This window comes from Eucalyptus grandis, chromosome 4 (assembly GCF_016545825.1).
Source record: "Eucalyptus grandis isolate ANBG69807.140 chromosome 4, ASM1654582v1, whole genome shotgun sequence".
NCBI classification, from domain to species: Eukaryota; Viridiplantae; Streptophyta; class Magnoliopsida; order Myrtales; family Myrtaceae; genus Eucalyptus; species Eucalyptus grandis.
This window is the reverse complement of record NC_052615.1, coordinates 37,766,062-37,788,708: the sequence shown is the minus strand read 5'-3', so window position 1 is coordinate 37,788,708 and position 22,647 is coordinate 37,766,062. Positions and strand designations below refer to the sequence as shown.

Genomic DNA, 22,647 nt, shown 5'->3' with positions numbered 1-22,647 from the left:
AACCCGGCCCAACCTAAACCATTGACAACCCTAAGAATATAAGATCACTAGTTCAACGAGCAGGACCCATTAAACCTTGTCTCGGATCGGTTCCGCTCTTCTCATGTGATGGTCAACAGTGGACGCTTGAATAAAGGTCAAGGCCTAGCATCTACTTGTTTTCGGTTTGTGTTTGTATGTAATAATAAGCTTGGATAAAATGATGCCAAAAGAGTATCGCTATTTGAACACTTCATATAAATATCAATTATTTATAATTATTTAGAATTAGTGCTTTATTTAGAATTGGAAAGGTAAACAGATAGTGAGATGGATATAAATTATGAAACCAAATCAAGCAACTTGCTCCTAAAAAAAAAATATTGTCGTTACAATGTTGGATTTTAGGTCATTTCAAGGGGCGGTGGAAAATATCATTCACTAATGTGGAATTAGTACTCCTTGAGTTTTATTTGTAATCTTAATAAATTATGAATTATGACTATCATTAGGTGGATCGACCGACGCAACGTGCACACCTTCCATTCACCCCATTAATAATTAAACCTGTTATAGACCTTCCCCAGTAAAATTTACCCACCAATCCCGTACGGAAGAAAGAATCTTCTATATGACCCAAAAAAAAGAAAAAAGAAAAAGAAAGAATCTCCTATAAAAGAAAGCGAGTTGTTGTACAGGCCCAGGATACCATCCAGATACATGGGGAAACTGCACGTGAAGGCGGCGGTGATCGGAGCCGGACTGGCGGGTCTTGTTGCAGCGAGGGAGCTCTGCCGCGAGGGGCACCAAGTGGTGGTTTTTGAGAGGGCCAACGATGTTGGAGGCACGTGGCTATACGACCCTCGGATCGAATCCGACCCGCTGGGGTTGGATCCAGGCCGCAATATTGTCCATGCCAGCATGCATCGGTCGCTCCGGGTGAACCTGCCGAGGCAACTAATGGGTTTCTCGGACTACCAGTTTCTCAAGAAGGGATGCGGGGACCCGAGGAGCTTCCCGGGTCACGAGGAGGTGCTCCGGTTCTTGCGTGGCTTCATGGAGGATTCCGGGCTGATCGAGCTGATTCGGTTCGGGCACGAAGTGGTTCGGGTCGAGCGAGCCGTCGAGGGGAGACGGGACCAGTGGGCTGTGGAGTGGCGGACGTGCGGAGGGGAGGAGGTGGCCGGTGTCGAGGTTTTTGAGGCTGTGGTGGTTTGTAACGGCAAGTACACCCAACCAAAGATTGCTGAATTTCCAGGTACGTTGTCTGATCTAACTTGGCCTTTGTTGAATTGTTTCCCTTCGTTGATATTGTGACATAGAAGAAAGAGGACTTGCGTTATAATGAAGCTTTGGATTTTGACCGTGCAACCAAATTGGGCTTGACTTCTCTCTTTACTCATATCAAACGTTTTCAATCACAATACTCAATTACAATAATAAAAAGAACCCTTCCCAATCTCAATACATTGGATTACTTTGCGGATCCCGAATGCGCGAAACTTTAGTGAATTTCCCTAACCCCTCATTCATATAACCTTTTTTTTTTCCCAAAAGAGATCACTTTCATTCTTTTCTTTTTTTGGCAATCTTATTTACCTATTAAAGAAATTATCACGTAAGCATTTATGTGGCTTTTCTTTAACGATCGATTTTTAATATCTCTTTCAATCAAGAGAAATTCTAAAAACTTGCATGTTTTGATAGCACAAAAAAATGGCTCTTTTACACGAAGTTCAAAACTGTATATTATAAAATAACTTTTAGCATGAAAAAGAGGCAACTATCCTCAAGACTAAAACCACTATGATCATTGACAATACAATCGTGTAATTTTTTTTATTTAAATAATTGCATGTTATACATGATCAATTGCAAAATAAAAATCGTTATAACATATTATATTTAAAATATCATGCCCATTTAGCATCAAAATAAGCCTTTAACTCTAAAGTAGATTGGGCAAAAAAGTGAAGACTATAAAATAAGGTACTTTTGACATAACAAAAGTACGAAGAAGAACAAGAAAGTGAATTGTATGCGAAACGGTCATGAACCAACTGACTATGTGGACAACATAGGTGATGTTAGGATGAGCAACAATGAGACACACAAGGCTGCCAACCAATTGCTGATAAAGTGTAGGATTCAAAAGATCAGACCCATTGTTGTCATCAAATTTGGCATTTGCCTCAATGTGTGTTGTAGCAATCTTGGAATTAGTGAGTTTCACTTGAGAAAGTAGATCAATGGTGTATTTCGCTTGAGAAAGATAATAGCTAGAGGAATATGAGGCAACTTGCAATCTTAAAGGGTAATCGAATCATCCATGATCTTACATTTCAAATTGGCTACTAAGATACTGTTGGAGTTTTGTAGTACCAATATGATAATCGCTAGTAATAATCATTTTATCCACATATTTTAGTAGTAGAATATACCCACGGGATGTTCATTGAAAGACGAGAGCATTGTCATGGATAGGGGTGAGTATGGTTTAATGATAGAATTGGAAACCGGAGAACTGGACTAGTTAGGGTCCGGCTCCAAGGTTTTGTAAGACCCGGTTAAGTTCTTAGTTCCATATTTTTTGGAACTTATTCTGGTTCGGTTCATAGGTAGGAACTGAATCAAAAACCAGACTAGGAACTGAATCAGGAATTTACGAAGGGAAATATTAAGCAGTATTTATGAGTTGACAAAAAGGTTCAAAATGAAAGGGAAATCTTGGTGGAAGGTTTAGGAAGCTTCAAAGTCGAGAGTCCCTTATTTTTCTCGTGCGGTTTTTTTTTTTTTTCAATTCAGAGCTCTCTTCCTACCATCCTGCTAGCTCTGTTTGTTCTCTATTTTCCTTGTACATGAGAGTGCTGCTTTGGGTCTCGGCTTGGTGAGGTATAGAACATGAGTGAGTGGCCGAAGGAACAGAGAAGAGAGAGAAGCTCGGTCCGTAGTTAGAGAGGGTATTACGTAGAGAATGAAAGAGCGATCATATTGTCTGTGGCATGAGAATAATGGCTGAGAAGGACTATTGTGGGATTTTCCTCTGCTCGTTTCTTCTCTCTCTCCCTTTTATTTTCCCTCTCTGCTTTTGCTTTCTTTTCGCCCATCACATGCGCCCATGACTCTGCTGTGCACGTCCTTTAGCTTTGTTTGTATTTGATTTTTAGTATATTAATATGTACCACCATAATCTAGATAAGAATGTTATGTGCTTTGAACTTTTTATTGTTTATTTTATTTTATGTGTTCATCTTTATGGATTGTTGTTATTGACATATGGGGTCTTTTCATTTTTATTGTTGCGGTCACTTTTATTTTGCTTAACTAAAAAAAATGAAAAAAAAAAAAAAAAAAAAAAAGGCTGGTTCTTGGTAGATCCTAGAACCCGTGATAGGGTAAGTTGGACACTCTTAAAAGTGGGGAACTGATTTTGATGTGTAGGTTTTAGGTTTCGGATGGAATTTGGACAGAATATGGAACTGTACAACCCTAAGAATTGAAGCCAAGACAATTGAACTTAGAATAACATGCATGAGGAGCCTATTTTAGTTCATATAATGCTCTTTGTACATGACTTACTTTATTAGAAGCAAGAGTGTACCCTAGAGGAGGTTCCATATATACTTTCTTAGTAAGATCAAGGCATTTTTAACATCTATCTAGAATAGAGGCCTTTGCTTAACCGTAGCAACAAGAAGAAGACTCCAAACAAAATTAAAACATGCAACTAGAGCAAATGTCTTGTCCTAGTTAATCCTATACTCTTGAGTAAAATCTTTTACTACTAGCTGAGCTTAGTAGCGTTCCACCATTGCATCTACCTTAGTCTTGATCTTATACATCCATCTACAACCTATAGCAAACTTTCCAAGAGGCAACTCAACCAAATGTCAAGCATCAAATTTGTCTAATGCGTGCAACTCATTTGCCATTGTTTGCTGCCAAAGAGGATTAGTTTGAGTTTCTCTATATATGCAAGCCTCATGAAAGAAAAAAAAAACTAGAATAATAATAAAAGTCAAAAAATGGAACAGAAGGTTCACTTACATGGTGAAATGACAAATAGGAGAAGAGGGAATGATAGGTGGATAATTTGTGGATGGTACAAACAAGGGGGAAAGTATACTAGATGTGCCAAAAGTTGTATACGGCGCTCACTTTGATGCCAAAAGTCCGTTGAATCACTTAAGTGCCAAATTGGAGAAAAAATGATTACTTTAGTGCCATCGGCGAGAGATTCCGGCCAAATTGGTTACGTGGCTTTTATATTTAAAATAAAAAAAAGAAGTTGACGTGGCTTTTAAACGACGTCGTTTTCTGTCCTCCTTAATAAAACGACGTCGTTTTGTCGTCATACATGGATGGCCTTACAAAAACAAAACTATACAGCTCATATGTGGATTGAAATTAGGGTTTTTTTGTTCGATCCTTGCCCAATGCCGACCTAGCTTGCTCGCCCCCCATCCCTTGGCCAAGCAATGGTCGGCCATTGTTGCTCAGCCACCGTCGCATGGCTTTCGTCGTAGTTGCTCTACTAGGTGAGCAAGGAGAGGCTGAGGTTATTGCTTGGGCAAGAAGCGACGGGAATAATAGGAGGCGAGGGCGGAGGAGGAGGAGGAGGAGGAAGAAGGGGAGGTCAAAGGTGGAGAGAGTGAAGACGAGGAGGGCGAGGGAAACAAGGAGGGCGCAGATGGAGATGGTGGATTGGGCTCTGCTCAGGGAGTGGCTGAAGTGGGTCCTTCTGAAGGGGGAAGGAGAAGGAGAAGGAGAAGGAGAATGAGGAGGAGCTTGTCAACAATGTCGGACGAACCGGAGGTGGAGTTGTGCTGGTGTTGGTGCCGCTGCTACTGTTGGTGCTGGTGTTGTTCTTCGAGGAAGAAGATGACGGGGAAACCCATGCCATGCCTTCTCTCTCTCTCTCTCTCTCTCTCTCTCTCTCAATTTGGGGATTTAAGGTTCTGATTTGGGAGAAAGACACCAAACGGCGTCGTTTTGTTGTTTAGATGCTAACTGTACTCTTCGGCGAGCCACATCAACTTAAAAAATTAATAAAAAAGTGTCACGTCTAGTGTACTTATCCCTATAAACAAGCTAAAATGATCGTTTTTCAAACTTTTTGGCACTTAAATGATCAAAAATAAACTTTTGGCACTAAAGTGAGCGCCGTACACAACTTTTGGCACTTCTAGTGTACTTATCTCTACAAACAAGCTAGGAACTATCGAAATGGGATCAGCAGACCTACTTGCATCTAGGAGAAGAAAACTCCAAAAAGGAAGATTTAATTGTTGTATCTTTAGAAAATAGATCCACTGAAGGACTTATAAAGAAGAGAGTAGTAGGAGAGGAGTTGAAGGGATGAAGCAAGGAAAATGTCTCGTGTTCTCAAAAGGTAACATGACGAGTACGCGAAGATGATTAAAGAGGGGATCTTAACATTGATACTCTTTGTGCTCAATGTCATAGAGATTGAAACAATGTAGATGTACACAGGTTTCTAATTTCATGTGTCCATTTGGAAGAAAATGGACAAAACAAGCATTGCCAAAGACTCAAAGAATATTCTAATTAGGAACACTACCAAATAAGTGCTCATAAGGAGAGATATCACCTATGATAGGTGACGGAGTGTACTTGATAGTGTATACAATGGTATGAGAAGTCTCTCCCCAAAAGTGTTTGGGAGAAGAGGTTGCGATTAAAAGGTTTTGGACAATATCTAAGATGTTTCTATGTTTACACTCTATTCGACCATTGTGTTGGGAAGTTCTCGAACAAGAACAATGCATGACAGTACCATTTTTAGAATTAATTCAAAGAAATTTTGTGTCTCAACATTTCATTGCATTATCAATACAAAAGATCTTGATGTTTGATAAAACTGTATTTAGATCATGGCAACAAATCACAATAAATGTGAACCAATTCAGATCTTCATAAGACAGAGCCATATCTAACAAGAATGATCATCCACAAAATTCACAAAATAGCGAGATCCTCCCATTTTGGGAGTATGACATGGGCCCCAAATATCACAATAAATTAAATCAAAGTAAGCACAAGAGACAAATTCACTAAAATTAAAAGTTAAAGCATGATGTTTTCCCAACTTACATGAGAAGTAATCAAAATAATTATTTTAATAGAACCTAGATGACCACTAGAAATTAGATGACCTAATATAGAAGAAGAAACATGAACTAGATGAGAATACCAAATTTCAGATGATACTATGGGAGCACAACTACTAAGAGCACTGAGAAGTATTAAGAAGATAAGCTTGAATAGGCGTCCAACTTTATGGTCCGTCACAATTATCTGCCTTGTTCATGGATCCTGCATGACAACTGTTGGAAGAGAAGTTAATATCAAAACCAAGTTTCACATAGTTATCCCATATGTAGCAAGTTTAAGGAAAGTTTAGGAACTTAGAAAGTGTCAAATAATGACATGTGGACATTGAAATGTTTACTATATGACTAACTAGCATCTATGAGTTATTGGTTGTATAGATAGAAGGTGTTTGTGAAAGTAATGACTTTGACTTCAACAAATTGATGTTTGAAGTCATATGATTGCCATAAGTAGAATCAAAGAATCATGAACTAGAAATACTTGGAGTCACAAATAGAGTAGAATTGCTAGGGATAGAGGAGTTAGAATTATAAGATTCTCGAAAATGCATCATAAATGCTTTAAAGATAAAGTAATGAGCAAGTTGTTAGAAGAACCCTCAATAATAGCATTAGTAGTGGATGAGCATGAAGGTGTACCTCTATATTGGGATTGATTGTTTGTCCTTGTGGATTGCTTAGGTTGTTGTCGATAGCAAGCAGATGTAAGGTAACTAGTTCAGTGACAATACGAACAATATGGTCTACACAATTAGGAAGAGGTAGGAGTGGGAAGCACCACATCTCTAGGACTAGACAAAATAGTACAACGTGCCTTCAAAGTAGGAAGCCAAGTCTCCTTAGTCAATTATTCTAAGATAAATACTTCAATATGAGGTAATGGATCTTGATGTAGAAGTGAAACTCGTACAAGTTCAAACTTATCATTAAGTGCCATCAGAAATTGCATAACATGCATATGATCATGATATTCAACAAACTTTCAAGCATTGGCGGCCATTTCCCATTGCAACTTAGATAAGGCTAGTTAATCCTAAATAACAAGCATAGAGGACAAATTTTTACGATAGATTGACTTATTTCCTAATGCATGCGGTGCAAATTCCTAACAACTAATACTCATGGGTAATATATAAGTGGAATAATGGCCAACAAGCAAATTCCATCCTTAGTTTGCTGTATTGAGGTGACCAAACCAAAGCTTGATAGAAGAAATCGAAGTAATTAGAAACCATGCTAAAATTTGACAGTTCTTATTGTCCCACTCCTTTAAACGTTCATTAAATTTTTCTCCAGTTTCTTCAGCAATCCTTGTAGAGCACACGAATTCCACTGGTGACATAACACCAAAGTTTGCTTCCTCTTAGAAAATTTGACATTTTTGAACTCATAAAATATGATTCGATCCATTCAAGAAGGTTTGAATGGATATTGGCAAGCCAATTTAATCCATTAAATGCACTAATTTATATAATAAAAACCAAGAAACTAGTACTCGGAGTGCGAGTATGGGTAAAATAACACCAAAAATAGAGCACATCAATATACTTTGAAGACTGATTGATTAACTTCTCGTTCACGATCCACAGCTAGTGGTGCGTAACGGATGACGTGGCGCATGATGTGGTCAATGTGGCAGATGATGTGGTGGTTGACGTGACGGATCACTGGTAGATCATGCAAGGATGACATTGTAGATGACGTGGTGGATGACTGGTAGATGACGCAAGGATGACATTGTAGATGACGTTGCGGTGCCAAGGGTGACGTCAACAAAGTATGGCCGGAGTTCTAACTAATTGGAAGATGAAGACCCTGATTGTAGTATTGTATCATATAACCAGTTGAAAGTATCCAAAAATGACTTACAGGCGAGGCTTCAGTAAGTCCGAGACACCGGCGCGTGTCGGCATCTGGCCTCCGTTTATGGTGTAACTTTAGGATCTAATTCTTTTTCAGGGCGACGAGTCTGATTACAGCGGTAGTTTTCAAAATAAGTAGTGAAGGAGTCTCGAATAGCAACTGAAGTTGCAGGCTTGGTGGAGAAATGAAAGCAATGCGGCCAATGTGGCTGGTGTCATGATAGCCACCTGGAGTGACGCAATCTATACGGCTGATGTCATGACAGTCATGATGGAGTAATGTGGCCTATGCAGCTAGTGTTAGGGGTGAGCATGGTCCGGGTTGGTCCGGGTCACCCCCTAACCCTAGGACCAACCCGTACAGTGTTGGTCCTCAATTTTTAGGACCGAAGACCGATCCTACTGAGCCTGGGACCAAGGACCGGACCGACCCAATGGGTTCGGTCCGGTTCCAGGGTCAACCCGGGACCGATCGATAATTTATTTTGTCTTGTTTTTTATACTCCCTAAAAAAGTAAACCTACAAATTCAAATTACACATCCATCGACAATGCGGCATTGTGCAACTAAACTATAAATACCAATACAATATCTCAAATGAAGCACAAAGTAGATATCACTAGTCAAGTTGTGTTTGGAAAGCAAGGGCAAGTTGAGCATTAGGGTTTCTAATTAGGGCTTCTTCTTTTTTCCTTTTGATTTACTCGGCGATAAGTGAGGCGACCGGCGCGAGTGGCGAGCGCAAGCGTCAAGTGTTGAGTGGGGTGAGCGTCAACTGGCAAACGGCAAGTGTTTAGTGAGGCTAGCGGCAAGCGGCGAGCGTTGAGTGAGACTAGCGGCGAGTGGTGAGTGGCGAGCGTTTAGTGAGGCCAGTGACGACAGCAAAGGGCGAGTGGTGAGTGGCGAGTGGCATGAGCAGCATGCACGGTCAAAGGTGAGCGGCGCGGGAAACCAGAGGCGAGCGGGATGTTGCTACTTTTGATTTTGGCAAATTGAAGAACAAAGAAGACAAAATGGAAGATAACGTACTTTAGGGAAGAAAGCCGTGAGGAGATTTATGGCATAAACTTCGCGCCATTTTGGATGTCGCGAGTCCATGACTATGAGGAGTCCTTGGTCCTCACGGTGAAGAATGTACTGGAGTCTAGACTGTGGAGGAGGAGGCCGTGAAGACCTTTACGGCGTAAACTTCACGCCTTTTGGAATTGGATGCCGTCTCGTCCATGATTGTGAGCATGAGGAGTCAACAACTTTAACATCATTTTACTTAGGTTTGAATATATAAAAGAATTATATATAATATAATATAACATAAATTTTACTTAGGTTTGAATATATAAAATAATTATAAATAATATAATATAAATAATATAATATAATGTAATATAATATAATATACAGGGTTGGTCCAGGGTTGGACCGACCCAAAACTCTTAGGACCAAGGACCAACCCGCACAGTGTTGGTCCTGGAATTTCAGGACCAAGGACTGACCCAGTCCCCTTGGGAACCGGACCAAGACCGGCAGGGTTGGGCCGGTCTAGGATCGACCCTAAACCGCTGCTCACCCCTAGCTAGTGTTGTAAGGGAGACTTGATTGCGCTTCTCATACGATAAAACTTTGAATACTGCAGAAAATAGAATTTGGAAATTTTTGTGTATTACGATGTGTGATAATAAATAGTACATAAGTCCATTTCTAGTTTTTATATGATTACTATCTACACTAATGGAATATTACAATATTAATCACAATCAATTAAAAAAATGTTTCGAATATCGTAAATAATGTAAATGTCTCTGACATTAACTTATTTGTTTTATTTAAATTGATTTGGCAAGCGAGCGGACTTAAACTTTTAAATATATGCGTGCTTTTTTACTGTCAAGTCTCTTGTTTCTTGTTCACTTACTTTCTCATTATGAAAATCCTCTTCACAGGGAGATCTACATGGCAAGGAGAACAGCTACACAGTCATAATTATCGAGTTCCTGAGCCATATAAGGATAAGGTATTGCCGATATGCCTTCTTTATTTTCCAAGAACATGATCTCAAATTGACTAAAGAAATTTCTTGGACTATATCTAACAATCAACTGGTTTATGTAAACCAACCTTCTAAAGGTAGCAATAAGTGTTAATCATCATCACGAGCCCCCTCTCATGATTAGAGAGGCGTTCACAAGTTCCATCGCATGAAGTATTGATATCCTTGTCAGTATCAGCATCTATCGTCCAATGATACTCTCATCGCTTGGTCAGTAATTCAATTAATTCTGTCATCTTCAACATTCTGATATTGCTAGTATAAACACATAGAGGGGGGGTGAATAGGCGCACAAACAATTTGTCGATATACGGAAGCAATTCTTAACAAATTGAAATACGATCAAGGTAGGAAGAGAGAAATTGAAACACAGGATTTATAGTGGTTTAGCTTTTCCAAGCCTACGTCCACTCTTCCGCACCGATAGCCCACCGGCTGGATTTCACTATGATCAAAAGAGTAGTTACAAAGACACAGCTTTGCCTTGATTCCACAAAGTGTAGATGTACTGCCACACCTCCTCAAGGTCTCTCACAAATATAGACTCTCTTTTGTATACAAGTATTCGCTCAAAGGATTTATCTAAACAAATAGGAGTTTCAGACTTTGGAATTTTTCTATCGCGCACTTCCTCGAACAACTAAGGACGTCTTCCTTATATACTCCTTTATGCCATCATACCCGTTGGCACTTACCAAAGGAATTCCTCCAATCTACCCGTTGGACGGAATCAATTAGGAAGATCATTCGAGCTATTAAAGGAACGTGTTGATAGCCCATCAATCCCGTTCGCCCATACAATCGGGATCTCGGTTTCCATAAGTAGAACCTTCCAATAATATTTAGACAATCATTGAATCTTCAGTCATTGAATCAAATTTGATCAATCAAAGGATTCGATACGTCTTCTCCAGCCATGAGATCTTCTCCAGATGATAAGGTTAAATCGAACAAAACATTCGGTTTGGGATAACCTTTCTTCAACGGATCGTGACTGTCAATGAGGATAGACTTTGAGTCTTGAGTCGGCTGTCCGGAAGTCTTCGACTTTAACTAACAGAGTCCGCAGACCTTCGAGACTAGGCGACGGAAACGTTTTGTCAACTTCAAAACTCTTCACGAGGATTTCTCCAACAATCTCCCCTTTTTGATGGTGACAAAACCTTCCGCAGATTTGGATAACTTTGACCCGCAAAACATTTCTCAACCACATATGCATATCTTATAGAAATAAATGGCTAATAGAATAACACTAGAATCTGCAACCACAAAAAATAGGTTAGTCCAAGTATATGATTAAGCCATTCATAAGATATCAATATTGATTAATAAAAGCAGTAAAGTCAAGTCCAAGTCTAGGCAGTTCTTATCCAGACACAAAACGAAGTCAAAGTCTGTCAAAAACAAACAGACAGTTAAACACAATCCAACAAACAGTTAAAAAAGATTGAAAGTTTTCAAATCATGCATCTCTCCCCCTTTTTGTCATCATTTAAAAAGGATGAGATGAAATCAAGATTGCTTGGGAACGCGAACAAGCTGGAAATCTTCCATAGACTGAACAATGCCTTCCAGCCTTTTAAAGTCTTCCTTCAGCTGTACAACTTCCTCACTCTTGGCATTGGCCTGATTCTGAATAGAGAGGGCTTGCATCTTTTCATTTAATGAACAGGAAGAAGCTTGACCTTCATTCTTCAAGCTTTGAACTTCGCATCCCAATGCATAAATCTGACCTTTCATCTCCAAGAGAATATCCATGATTCTCGCGAAAATCTGCTCCATTATCGGCCCGAGTACTTGCTTCGGCTCGATCGGAGTATAGCGACGATGGTGGATCAGCATAATCTCGCAGGTTTGGCGATGAAGCTTCATGACCTTCCTCTGGAAATTGAGATGCATAAACATCTTCTGGGTCTGCAGGCGAGCGACTGACTCCTTCACTTGCATCTGGATGTGAAGACGTCACTCCTTTCTCCTGATCTCCCCCTGTTTCCATGCCTACAGGTGGAGAAGAGATTTCCTTAGGTTCTCCTTCTTCTCTTCTTTCTTCTTCAGATCTTTCTTTCTCTGCTTCTTGCTCTGCTTCTCTTTCTCCTTCTTCCTTCTCCTCTGCTTCTTTCGTCTTTTGTTCCGATTCTTTCTGTGGAACAGGACGACCTAAATTCCTCAAAGCCATTGCAGAGATTGTGATGTCTTCATCATCATCTTCATCCTCAACGAGGAGAGCTCTTCTTTTCTTTGATGAAGCAGCCATGGGCTCCTTCCCTTTTCTCTTAGCAAACAAGAGAATTGATGAGATTTGGTAGGAGTCTTCTCCTTGAATTTCTCCAATTCCTTGCTCGGTTCCTTCAGACGCATTTTGGTTACCATTTTCAGTCCTACCACCATATGATCGCATGATCGAACACAAAAAGATTTGCGGAGGCTGAATATTCGATGTCCGAATAACTTCGTAACAAGGCTTGGGTAAGGGAGTTGACCTCTGTCCTTCATCACTGCTCTATACATGTGAAACATAACAGTATGAGGGAGAGAAAACTTCTTTCCACAGAGGATGGCATACATCAACTTTGCCTCAGAACTTGACACATCAGTTTTGGAAGTTGACTTCGGCCGAAGGCAATTGATCACAATTTTGTGAAGCAAGATGTTGAATGCATTCATCCGTGAGTAGGTGATCTTCTCATCTGTTCTCCTGTCCTTCACCAGTTCAAGTGTAACCCCAGCAATGGAAACTTTGATTGGTTGATGTTTGCCTCTCTCAACTTCTAACACATCTGCCAGCATATTCATATCCACAACATAGTCTTGTTCTTTAACATGAAGGAGAATCTATTCGCATCCAAAAGCTAAGATTTGAATAGAAATATGCAGTCAATTCAGTATAAGCCTCAGTTGAGTCAGAGCAAAACTTTTCAAGTTGAAGATAACTGAACTTTTCCCTCAAGTTCACTTTCACAAAGATCCAGAAAATCAAAGTCCACACTTCTAGGGTTTATTACCCCACGCTTAAGCAATTTCGAGTACGAGATCCTTTTGTTCCTTTGATCCGAACAAATCTCCCATTTTTCCTTGAATTTCAGCCACAATACCCATTTTCGGTTGAAATAGACTGAATAGATTGTCATCATCATTCCCATCTACAGGATTCGGCCCCCAGTCACGAGGATCACTTGGGATATTCGCAAGGGTTTCCTCAGCCACCCCTTTACGAGCGATTCCCAAACTTTTCATTTTTCGCAGAAAGATATATTCGTTCCTATATCCTTTGTCTCTAAGAAACTCATCAACATAGTTCAAAGGAGTACGAATTCCTTTTAAGGCACGATATAGCTTGTAAATAAAAGCGGGCTTTTGAACTCTTACGGTCCGCATCCTCGATGATTTCTTCCCGATGCGATCAACAACGCCTTGAGGACTAGATGGTGGAGAATGACGCTGCTGAGAATGTTGTGGGCTCGGTTGCGATCCGGGAGTAACTTCATCTTCAGTAAGATCGAAGTGCGTAGGCCCCTCACTCATTCTCTGTGGTCCCCCGCTTGCGATTTTGACGACTTTCGTGAAGAAGACATCTTTAACGGTGTTTGGAAGTTTCCTTGCTTGACTTTCCCAGAAAAGATGACAACTTTTTGAAGATTTAGCGAAGAAGACAAACGGGAATGGAGGATCGATGCTTTCTAGGGTTTTTGAGAGGAAAGAGAGTAGAAAAGTGAAGAGAAATCGACAGTGCTCGTTTGGTTAAAAAGAAGAGTAAACAAACCGTCACAAAGGAAATAAAAATATGCCTTTTCAAAATAACTGTCTTTATCCGCAAAAATAGTTATTTCAAAAATAACTTCCCTTTTGAAAATGAATCGATGCAATATTTATGTTAATTAAATATAGCAACAATTTAAACATAGTCTGATGATCGTACCTTTTCAAGGTAAGATTGGAGAGAGAAAAACTTACAGTCTGAAGGTCGAGCCAAGACAGTAGATAAAGTCTTGTAAGCCTGAGTCTAAAAGTCTTTAGACTTTGATATCCTCATACCTCAAAATGTTGAGTCTGGACTATATAGACTCAAATTGATTTTTCTCCAAAGGCTTTGTGAGTATATCCGCCAGTTGATTCTTTGAGTCAACAAATTGAATTGAAACGTCTCCATTTTGAACATGATCTCTAATAAAGTGATGTCGAATCTCTATATGCTTCGCTCTTGAGTGGAGAATTGGATTTTTGGTGAGGTTGATAGCGCTGGTGTTGTCGCAATTAATCTCGTGCATGAGTCTTCGATTTCAAAATCTCTTAGCTGTTGTTTTATCCATAAAATTTGCGAACAGCAGCTTCCAAGAGCTATATACTCGCTTCGTTGTTGAAAGAGACACAGTACTTTGTTTCCTTGAAAACCAAGACATTGTTCTGCTTCCAAGCAACTGGCAAGTTCCTGAAGTGCTCTTTCTATCAACTCTGCAACCGGCTAGATCTGCGTCTGAATATCCCAGAAGTTTAAAGTCTCCCTTCTTAGGATACCAAAGACCGATGTTTGATGATGAAGCAACGTATTTTATGATGCGTTTGGCAGCACTGAGATGGGATTCTCTAGGATCCGATTGAAACCTAGCACAAATGCAAACACTCAACAAAATATCAGGTCTAGAGGCGGTAAGTAAGATAAAGAAGTGATCCAATAATGCTCCTGCATGCTTTTGATCAATTTTCTTCCCTTCTTCATCTTTATCTATCTTTAAAGAACTTGACATCGGTATGTCGGTCTTTTTGCAATTCTCCAGTCAAACCTTTTGACAAGATCATTAACATATTTTTCTTGATAAATAAAAGTTCCTTCCTTCAATTGTTTTATTTGAAGACCAAGAAAGAATGTTAATTCTCCCATCATACTCATTTCAAACTCATCCTGCATAGACCTTGAAAATTTCTTGCATAGACTTTCATTAGAGGATCCAAAAATAATATCATCCACATATATTTGAACAAGTAAGAAACTTTTGTTTTCCTTCTTGATAAATAAAGTCGTATCCACTTTACCTTTGACAAAACCATTTTGTATTAGGAACTTACTTAATTGCCGTACCAAGCCCGAGGTGCTTGCTTTAAACCATACAAAGCCTTTTTCAGTCTGAAGACTGAGTTTGGCTTCTTTGGGTCTTCAAACCCTGGTGGTTGTTCCACATATACTTCCTCATGGATAAATCCATTTAGGAAGGCGCTTTTGACGTCCATTTGGAATAACCTGAAATTCTTATAACAGGCAAACGCAAGTAAAAGTCAAATAGCTTCTAACCTTGCCACTGGAGCGTAATTCTCATCATAGTCTATTCCCTCTTCTTGCGTATATCCCTTGGCCACGAGTCTTGCTTTATTTCGTACGACTTTTCCTTTTCGTTCATTTTGTTTCGAATACCCATTTAGCTCCAATAACAGTTTTACCTTTTGGTTGGGATGTCAATTCCCAAACATCATTTATGCTGAACTGTCTGAGCTCAGATAAAGCTTCTTCTATGCTTTTTGGTTCAATTTCAGAAACGAGTGCCACAGCACTAGACTCTTCTCGCCTTTTGGATCTTGTGCGAATTCCTTCATTAATTTCGCCAATTATAAGATCTTTGGGATGACTGGACTTATGCTTCCAGTTACTTGTTGATTTGTCGGTAGATGATCTCTTTCTTTATTTGGATCTTCACTAACAACCCGATGCTGGTTTTCAGTAGTCCGAGATGCTTCTTGAGTTGTAGACTTTGGAGGGCGGAGCAGGTTCAGACTCTTCTTGATGAGTCTGACTTGACTCATCTTGCGTTGAGTCTTGAAATTTGACATTCATTGACTCCTCTACAGACTGGCTCTTCTTGTTATAGACTCTGTAAGCTTTGCTTGAAGTAGAATATCCAAGAAAGATACCTTCATCTGATCTTTCTTCAAACTTACCAACTCGATCTTTTGCATTTTTCAATATAAAACATTTACAACCAAATACATGAAAGTATGAAACAATAGGCTTCTTTTCTTTGAATAACTCATAAGGGGTTTTCTGAAGAATAGATCTTAAGAAGACTATTGATGATATAGCAAGCTGTTGAAACAGCTTCTGCCCAAAATCGAGAAGAAATTTTACTTTCAATTAAAAGAGTTCTAGCCATTTCTTGAAGAGTTCTGTTCTTTCTTTCCACAACTCCATTTTGCTGAGGAGTATACGGAGAGGAAAACATATGCTTACAGCCAGATTCATCACGGAATTTTGTAAAATCTTGATTTTCAAATTCACCTCCATGATCTGTTTTTATACTAGAGATAACACAACCTTTTTCATTTTGAACCTTTTTAGCAAATTTTTCAAAATACGAAAAGGTTTCGGACTTACTTGAAAGGAAATATACCCAAGTAAAAACGAGTAATCATCAACAATTACTAGGCAATACTTCTTACCCCCAATACTCTGAGTTCTGGTTGGTCCGAAGAGATCCATATGCAGCAACTGTAGAACATAATTAGTAGAGACATAATTTATTGGCTTAAAAGAATTTCTTACCGCTTTCCTGCAGAATGCATGGAGTGCATGAATCAGTCTTTTGGTATGGTAATTTTGGTAGACCTCGAACAAGCTGCTTTGATGAGATTTTGGGTAATTGCTTCATGTTGACATGACCAAGCTTTTTGTGCCATAAGCATGCTTCGTCTTGAATTGAGATAAGACACTGCGATTCATTTGGTTTCACATCCAGAAGATAGATATTTCCATGTCTTCAACCCATGAAAGACTGAGTAGTGTCTTTATTGATTCCAGAACATGTTCCTTCTTGAAAGAAGATCTTGAAACCAGTATCACACAATTGACTAATGCCGAGAAGATTGTAATTGAGTCCTTCCACTAGGGAGACATTACTTATTGTGAGAGTACCAATTTTCACGGTTCCAAATCCCACAATACTTCCTTTGCTATTTCCTCCAAATGAAACTTTTCCACCATTTACTTGAGCAAGCTTTATAAAACAATTTGAGTCTCCCGTCATGTGTCTTGAGTATCCGCTGTCAAGATACCACTTTACCTGTTTCTTGACAGAGACCTGCATTTAAAATAAAGTCTCAAGCTTTCTTTGGTACCCAAACTTTCTTGGGTCCTTTGGTGTTAGTAATATAAACAAGTATTAGCCCATACTTTCTTAACAGGTTTCCATACCATAGGACACTCTTTTCAAAGTGATCCGGACTATTACACTTTGAACATTTGAGAGCATTTCTTCCTACGGGTTTAACAAAAACTCTTTTGAAGTGATTTTTGTAAACTTCACTCGAAAACCTTTTCTTGATTCTTTCTTTTACTTTAGGAAAATCAATCAAGGGAATTGTTTCTTGTCATACCTAGACCAGACTTATTGAAGTAAGGTCTTTGCGCTGAAAGAATTTTCTCAAGTTTTTCAGACCCCATAGAAAATTTCTTTGATATATTAGATAAGTCTGTTTTTAAAAAAGCATTTTCTTTTAAAAGATTGGAAACAGACATGTCTAGACTTTTAACTCTTTCTTCTAAAACATTTTCTTTTTTGTTTTAGAGCTGAGTTTTTTTTTTCAGTTTGGAAATTCTTTTGAGAGAAATCTTAAGACTAAAGCATAGTTCATCAATATATTTAGAAACTTTGACAGGAATTTTAAAATTACTTGCCTTAAATTCAGCATCCCGAGTCGATCCCGAGTCCGATCCAGTCCGAGTCCGGTGTGCCATCGACATAGATTGGCATATTCATTATCACTTTCTTCACACTCAGTATCACTCCAGGTTTCAGCTTTGAGAGCTTTTCGAAATTTTTCAGCTTTTCCTTTCTTCTTCTTCAAAAGAGGACAGTTGGGTCTGATGTGTCCCTTTTTCTTGCATTCAAAGCAGACTACATCTTTATTTGGTTCCTCATCATCAGACTTGGTCTGCTGTCTTTGAAAGCCTTGTTTCTTTGAGTTGAACCTTCTTCCTTTTCTGTTTAGTTTTCTAAATCTTCTTATCATGAGAGCAAGCTCCTCATCGTCCATATCATCTTCAGAATCTGTATCATCAGAATCATCATTTGATTTTAATGCAATGGATTTCTTACATTTTGGATCTTCATCTTCATTGATCCTTTCCACTTCATAGGATTGAAGAGTTCCAATCAGCTCATCGACAGATAGTGGCATAATTCTCTGCGTCTCTCTTATCGAAGTCTTTATGTGATTCCAATCCCTTGAGAGTCCACGTAGTAGCTTGTTTACCTTCATGGGATCAGAAGTTGGTTGACCTTGATTTTCAAGACCATTCACAATATCTGTAAAACGACTAAACATGTCGATATTGATTCTCCCTGGTTTCATTCTCAAGGCTTCGTATTGACCAAGAAGAATGTTGATTCTTGTTTCCTTCACTCGATCTGTTCCTTCATAGGTGATATGCAATCTGTCCCAAACTTCTTTTGCTGTACCACAAGAAGATATTCTATTATATTCAGTTGGTGATAAAGCACAATATAAGGAGTAAATTGCTTTTGCATCGAGTGTCTGTCTCTTGGTTATTTCTTCCTGAGACATTCCGCTGGATTCTTCAGTTTCTTTTCCTCTTTCGTAGAGGGCGATGCAAAGTGGTAGGAGTAATTCATTTTTCTACAACGTCCCATTCCAGAGGATCCTTTGATCGTAGGAAAGCTTTCATTTTGTTCTTCCAGATGTTGTAATCCTTTCCATCAAAGTAGGGTGGTCTGGGTATTGCTTTGCCCTTCCATCGCCCCGGTGCTAACATACTAGCCATGGATCTTTTACTATAAAGTAAAACACTTCAAATAAAGTAAGTACACGAGCTCGATACCAATTGATATTGCTAGTATAAACACCTAGAAGGGGGTGAATAGGCGCACAAACAATTTGTTGATATACGGAAGCAATTCTTAACAAATTGAAATACGATCAAGGTAGGAAGAGAGAAATTGGAACACGGGATTTATAGTGGTTCAGCTTTTCCAAGCCTACGTCCACTCTTCCGCACTGACAGCCCACCGGCTGGATTTCACTATGATCAAAAGAGTAGTTACAGCACAGCTTTGCCTTGATTCCACAAAGTGTAGATGTACTGCCACACCTCCTCAAGGTCTCTCACAAATATAGACTCTCTTTTGTATACAAGTATTCGCTCAAAGGATTTATCTAAACAAATAGGAGTTTCAGACTTTGGAATTTTTCTATCGCGCACTTCCTCAAACAACTAAGGATGTCTTCCTTATGTCCTTTATGCCATCATACCCGTTGGCACTTACCAAAGGAATTCCTCCAATCTACCCGTTGGACGGAATCAATTAGGAAGATCATTCGAGCTATTAAAGGAACGTGTTGATAGCCCATCAATCTGTTCGCCCATACAATCGGGATCTCGGTTTCCATAAGTAGAACCTTCCAATAATATTTAGACAATCATCGAATCTTCAGTCATTGAATCAAATTTGATCAATCAAAGGATTCGATACGTCTTCTCCAGCCATGAGATCTTCTCCAGATGATAAGGTTAAATCCTGAACAAAACATTCAGTTCGGGATAACCTTTCTTCAATGGATCAGTGACTGTCAATGAGGATAGACTTTGAGTCTTGAGTCTGGCTGTCCGGAAGTCTTCAGACTTTAACTAACAGAGTCTGCAGACCTTCAGACTAGACTGACGGAAACGTTTTGTCAACTTCAAAACTCTTCACGAGGATTTCTCCAACACATTCTAGCAAGAAAATTACGCGAAGTGTACTTTGTCTAGATTTTCTCACCCTGACGATTACTTCTAGCCTTCGTCAGGATGGCTAGGGGCTTAACTTTCTTTGAAACAAAAATCTATTAGAGCCTTTCTTACTTTGGCCTTGTACACTGGTCGAGTCTTTAGAAAGATCCAAGTGATTATCTTTGGAGTCGAATGGATTGTTACTTATGGATTACATTGCAAGCCCTTTCTCATGACTTAAAATGATGAATATGTGCCTTCACTGTTATTATGTTCTTGTATAAATGTTTTTCACTATTTGGCACAACAGATTGTGTTAATAATAGGAAGAGGGGTTAGCGCAAGCGAAATAGCCCAGGACATCTTACCTTTTGCCAGAGAAGTTCATCAGGCCTCCAGAGAAACAAATCTCGAAGTTGTGAAATTAAGAAAAGTCCCCGGTGTCTTCCAACATCCCATGGTACTTTATAATTTATTTATTCCCTCATTTCTAATTATGACTAAGTTTAGATGAAATTCCAAGTGCAGCCTTAAAAGTCATAGTTCGCATTCTCAAATATCAAGTGATGTGATCATCTCTAATCTGAGATCAATCTCATTAATCTTGTTTTCTCTTTTGGCAGATTGCATGGGCCGACGAAGATGGTAGATTAGTGTTCCAAGATGAATCGTCTATGTATGCATATGTCATCATCCATTGTACTGGGTATCAAAAAACATATAGTTATCCTCAGCTACTTGAGCATTTGTTTTTCAAAATTCCACAAATGATTTTTCATTATTATGATGATAAATAGGCATACATATATGCACACGCGCGTGCGTCTTCTATCTTGCTTGATATATATGATCCTTATGTTGCAGATATAGATACCATTTTCCATTTCTGAAGACCGAGGGACTCGTGAATGTGGATGACAACCGTGTGGGGCCTTTATATAAACATGTTTTCCCGCCAAGCCTAGCTCCTTGGCTCTCTTTCATTGGCATACCCTATCTGGTAAATTTTTTTTATGAAATTTTTTTTTCCACATCATGTAGGCTAAGTAGAGATTTAAGGTTTTTCAAGAAGAAAGTCAACTAATGCAAAATAGTAAAAGGTAACATTCAGTACATGTTTGGAGCCAAACAAACTACTTTTTCTTCAACACTCAGAGATTCGGCAATCGATTTACCAATGTTTAAGTTTAGTAATGTAGATTTTTTTTTTTTTTTTCAGAACAATTGAAAATACAATGAAAGGAAGAGGGAAAGAAAAAACCTTCAATTTTGGATGTTTTCTGCCGTACTTAAGGTTTAGACATTCATGAAAACATGAGTTTAGAATTTTGCAAGCAATTAAACTTATTAGTGTGGATTCTTCCCCAAATTTTTGGTTTGGTCCCATATTTTCACAATCTCTCGATCCATCTCGACCGTGAGTAGACTTTTCCAGCACAACTTAGCGAGTTACAGTCGAGGTGGGTGGCCAAGGTTTTATCTGGAGAATTGGTGTTGCCAAGTGACGAAGAGATGATGTCTTCTGTTCAAGAACATTACCAGCACATTGAAGAGCTTGGATGGCCCAAGCGTTTCACTCACAGGCTTGAACAGGGAAAGGTTGGAACTAACTTGTCATTCCTCAATTCATTGTGCTGTGCCTTTTCAACAAATTGTTTACATTCACCGTTTGGATGAATGACATGAGTGTTTGAAATTAATTATTTAACCATATTCTTCCATATGTCAATTATCCAACATCCAGTGTGCAAATTCTTAGTTCCGGTTAAACTTACCTTTTTAGATATAGATATTATAGTCTAACCAATGAGTAATTATACCGTGAACCTGTTATATATACTAAACTCAGTTTGGATCTTAAGATCTAGTAGAACCTACATGAACTGACCATCTCTAGTAATCTAGATTCAATTCAATACATATATCACACTCATATAATAGTTTCTCGCAAGAAATCCATAATAGAGCTAAAAAAGTAGTATGATCTCCAAAAGTTTTATTGAACTATACTGGCCGAGGCCATATTGTTAACTATGCAATGAGGCTCCTTTAACTTTTTGTTTCTAATGCGAAGAAGTTGATGTTTTTTCATGTGCTTGATAGTTTGAGTACGAGAAATGGCTTGTGGATCAATTGGGACTTCCATCCATGGAACAACGGAGTGAGAAGATGGTTCTCATTCTTTCCGAATTGTTCAAATTCCGGCAATTTGCTGATGAACATTGGCGGGACAACTTGGATGTTGAAAAGTTGATGCAAGAAAATCAAGCAAAATCATTGAATTGATCTTGAAGATCGATTGGAACACTTGCAACACTAGGAAGAGACATGAGAGTCAAATCTGAAAAGAGAGCGACAAAGAGTTTGATTTGGATGTGGGGTATCTATTGTAAGAGTTTTTTTTTTTTTTTTCTAATGTGGGTTGCATTAATTGATATTATAATTTACTATTCAGTCCTTGTGTAAGGTGAGATATTTTTTTTTAATTAGTTTAATATGAGACTGGTTAGTGTGGGCCGAATTAACCTCGGCTTGTAATGAGAGGGCCTGATTAGAAACTCTATAAATATTATTCAAGTCTCTCCTCTAGCCCTTAATACACACAAATATCCTCACCAAGGAGCGTTTACTAAGCGCTAAGGGTGAAGAGCCATCTCATTGAGCTAGTGATATAGAGGGCAATGAAGAAGAAGTTCTTGAGTTTGGATTGTCGCTATTCAACATAAAGAACGATGGTCCAAATTAGGTGCGTTAATCTCTTTACATGATTATATTTGTGTTTTTGGTTTTAGCTATGGAGATCTTGGGTTGTGCTTTTGCATCTTACATGTGCTATTAGAGTAGCCATACCCTCGAACTTGAATGTGTGGATTTTGCCTTTTTTCGTGAATTTTTGTGCAGCAAAAATAAATT

At 38.8% G+C, this 22,647-nt stretch overlaps 1 protein-coding gene across 2 annotated transcripts; it reads left to right on the top strand.

Moving 5' to 3' along the window:
• Positions 1-673: 673 nt before the first annotated feature.
• Positions 674-22,451, top strand: LOC120285943 (flavin-containing monooxygenase FMO GS-OX-like 3). Of its 2 annotated transcripts, none has more exons than XM_039311264.1 (7): positions 674-1,237; positions 9,916-9,986; positions 20,045-20,194; positions 20,358-20,410; positions 20,599-20,734; positions 21,160-21,333; positions 21,838-22,451. In XM_039311264.1, the coding sequence occupies exons 1-7, from the start codon at positions 700-702 to the stop codon at positions 22,018-22,020; spliced, it is 1,305 nt and encodes a 434-aa protein (XP_039167198.1). In that variant the 5' UTR covers positions 674-699; the 3' UTR covers positions 22,021-22,451. The 2 variants fall into 2 exon arrangements, with proteins under 2 accessions (XP_039167198.1, XP_010053923.2); XM_010055621.3 differs by having other exon boundaries at positions 20,358-20,440.
• Positions 22,452-22,647: the final 196 nt, after the last annotated feature.

What these genes read in the sequence shown, in the direction of transcription:
- LOC120285943 (XM_010055621.3), top strand. Translation starts at nt 700, where the DNA reads ATGGGGAAACTGCACGTGAAGGCGGCGGTGATCGGAGCCGGACTGGCG. An exon ending in CTGAGCCATATAAGGATAAG is followed by an intron (nt 9,987 to 20,044) that starts GTATTGCCGATA and finishes TTGGCACAACAG; the next exon opens with ATTGTGTTAATAATAGGAAG. An exon ending in GTCATCATCCATTGTACTGG is followed by an intron (nt 20,441 to 20,598) that starts GTATCAAAAAAC and finishes CTTATGTTGCAG; the next exon opens with ATATAGATACCATTTTCCAT.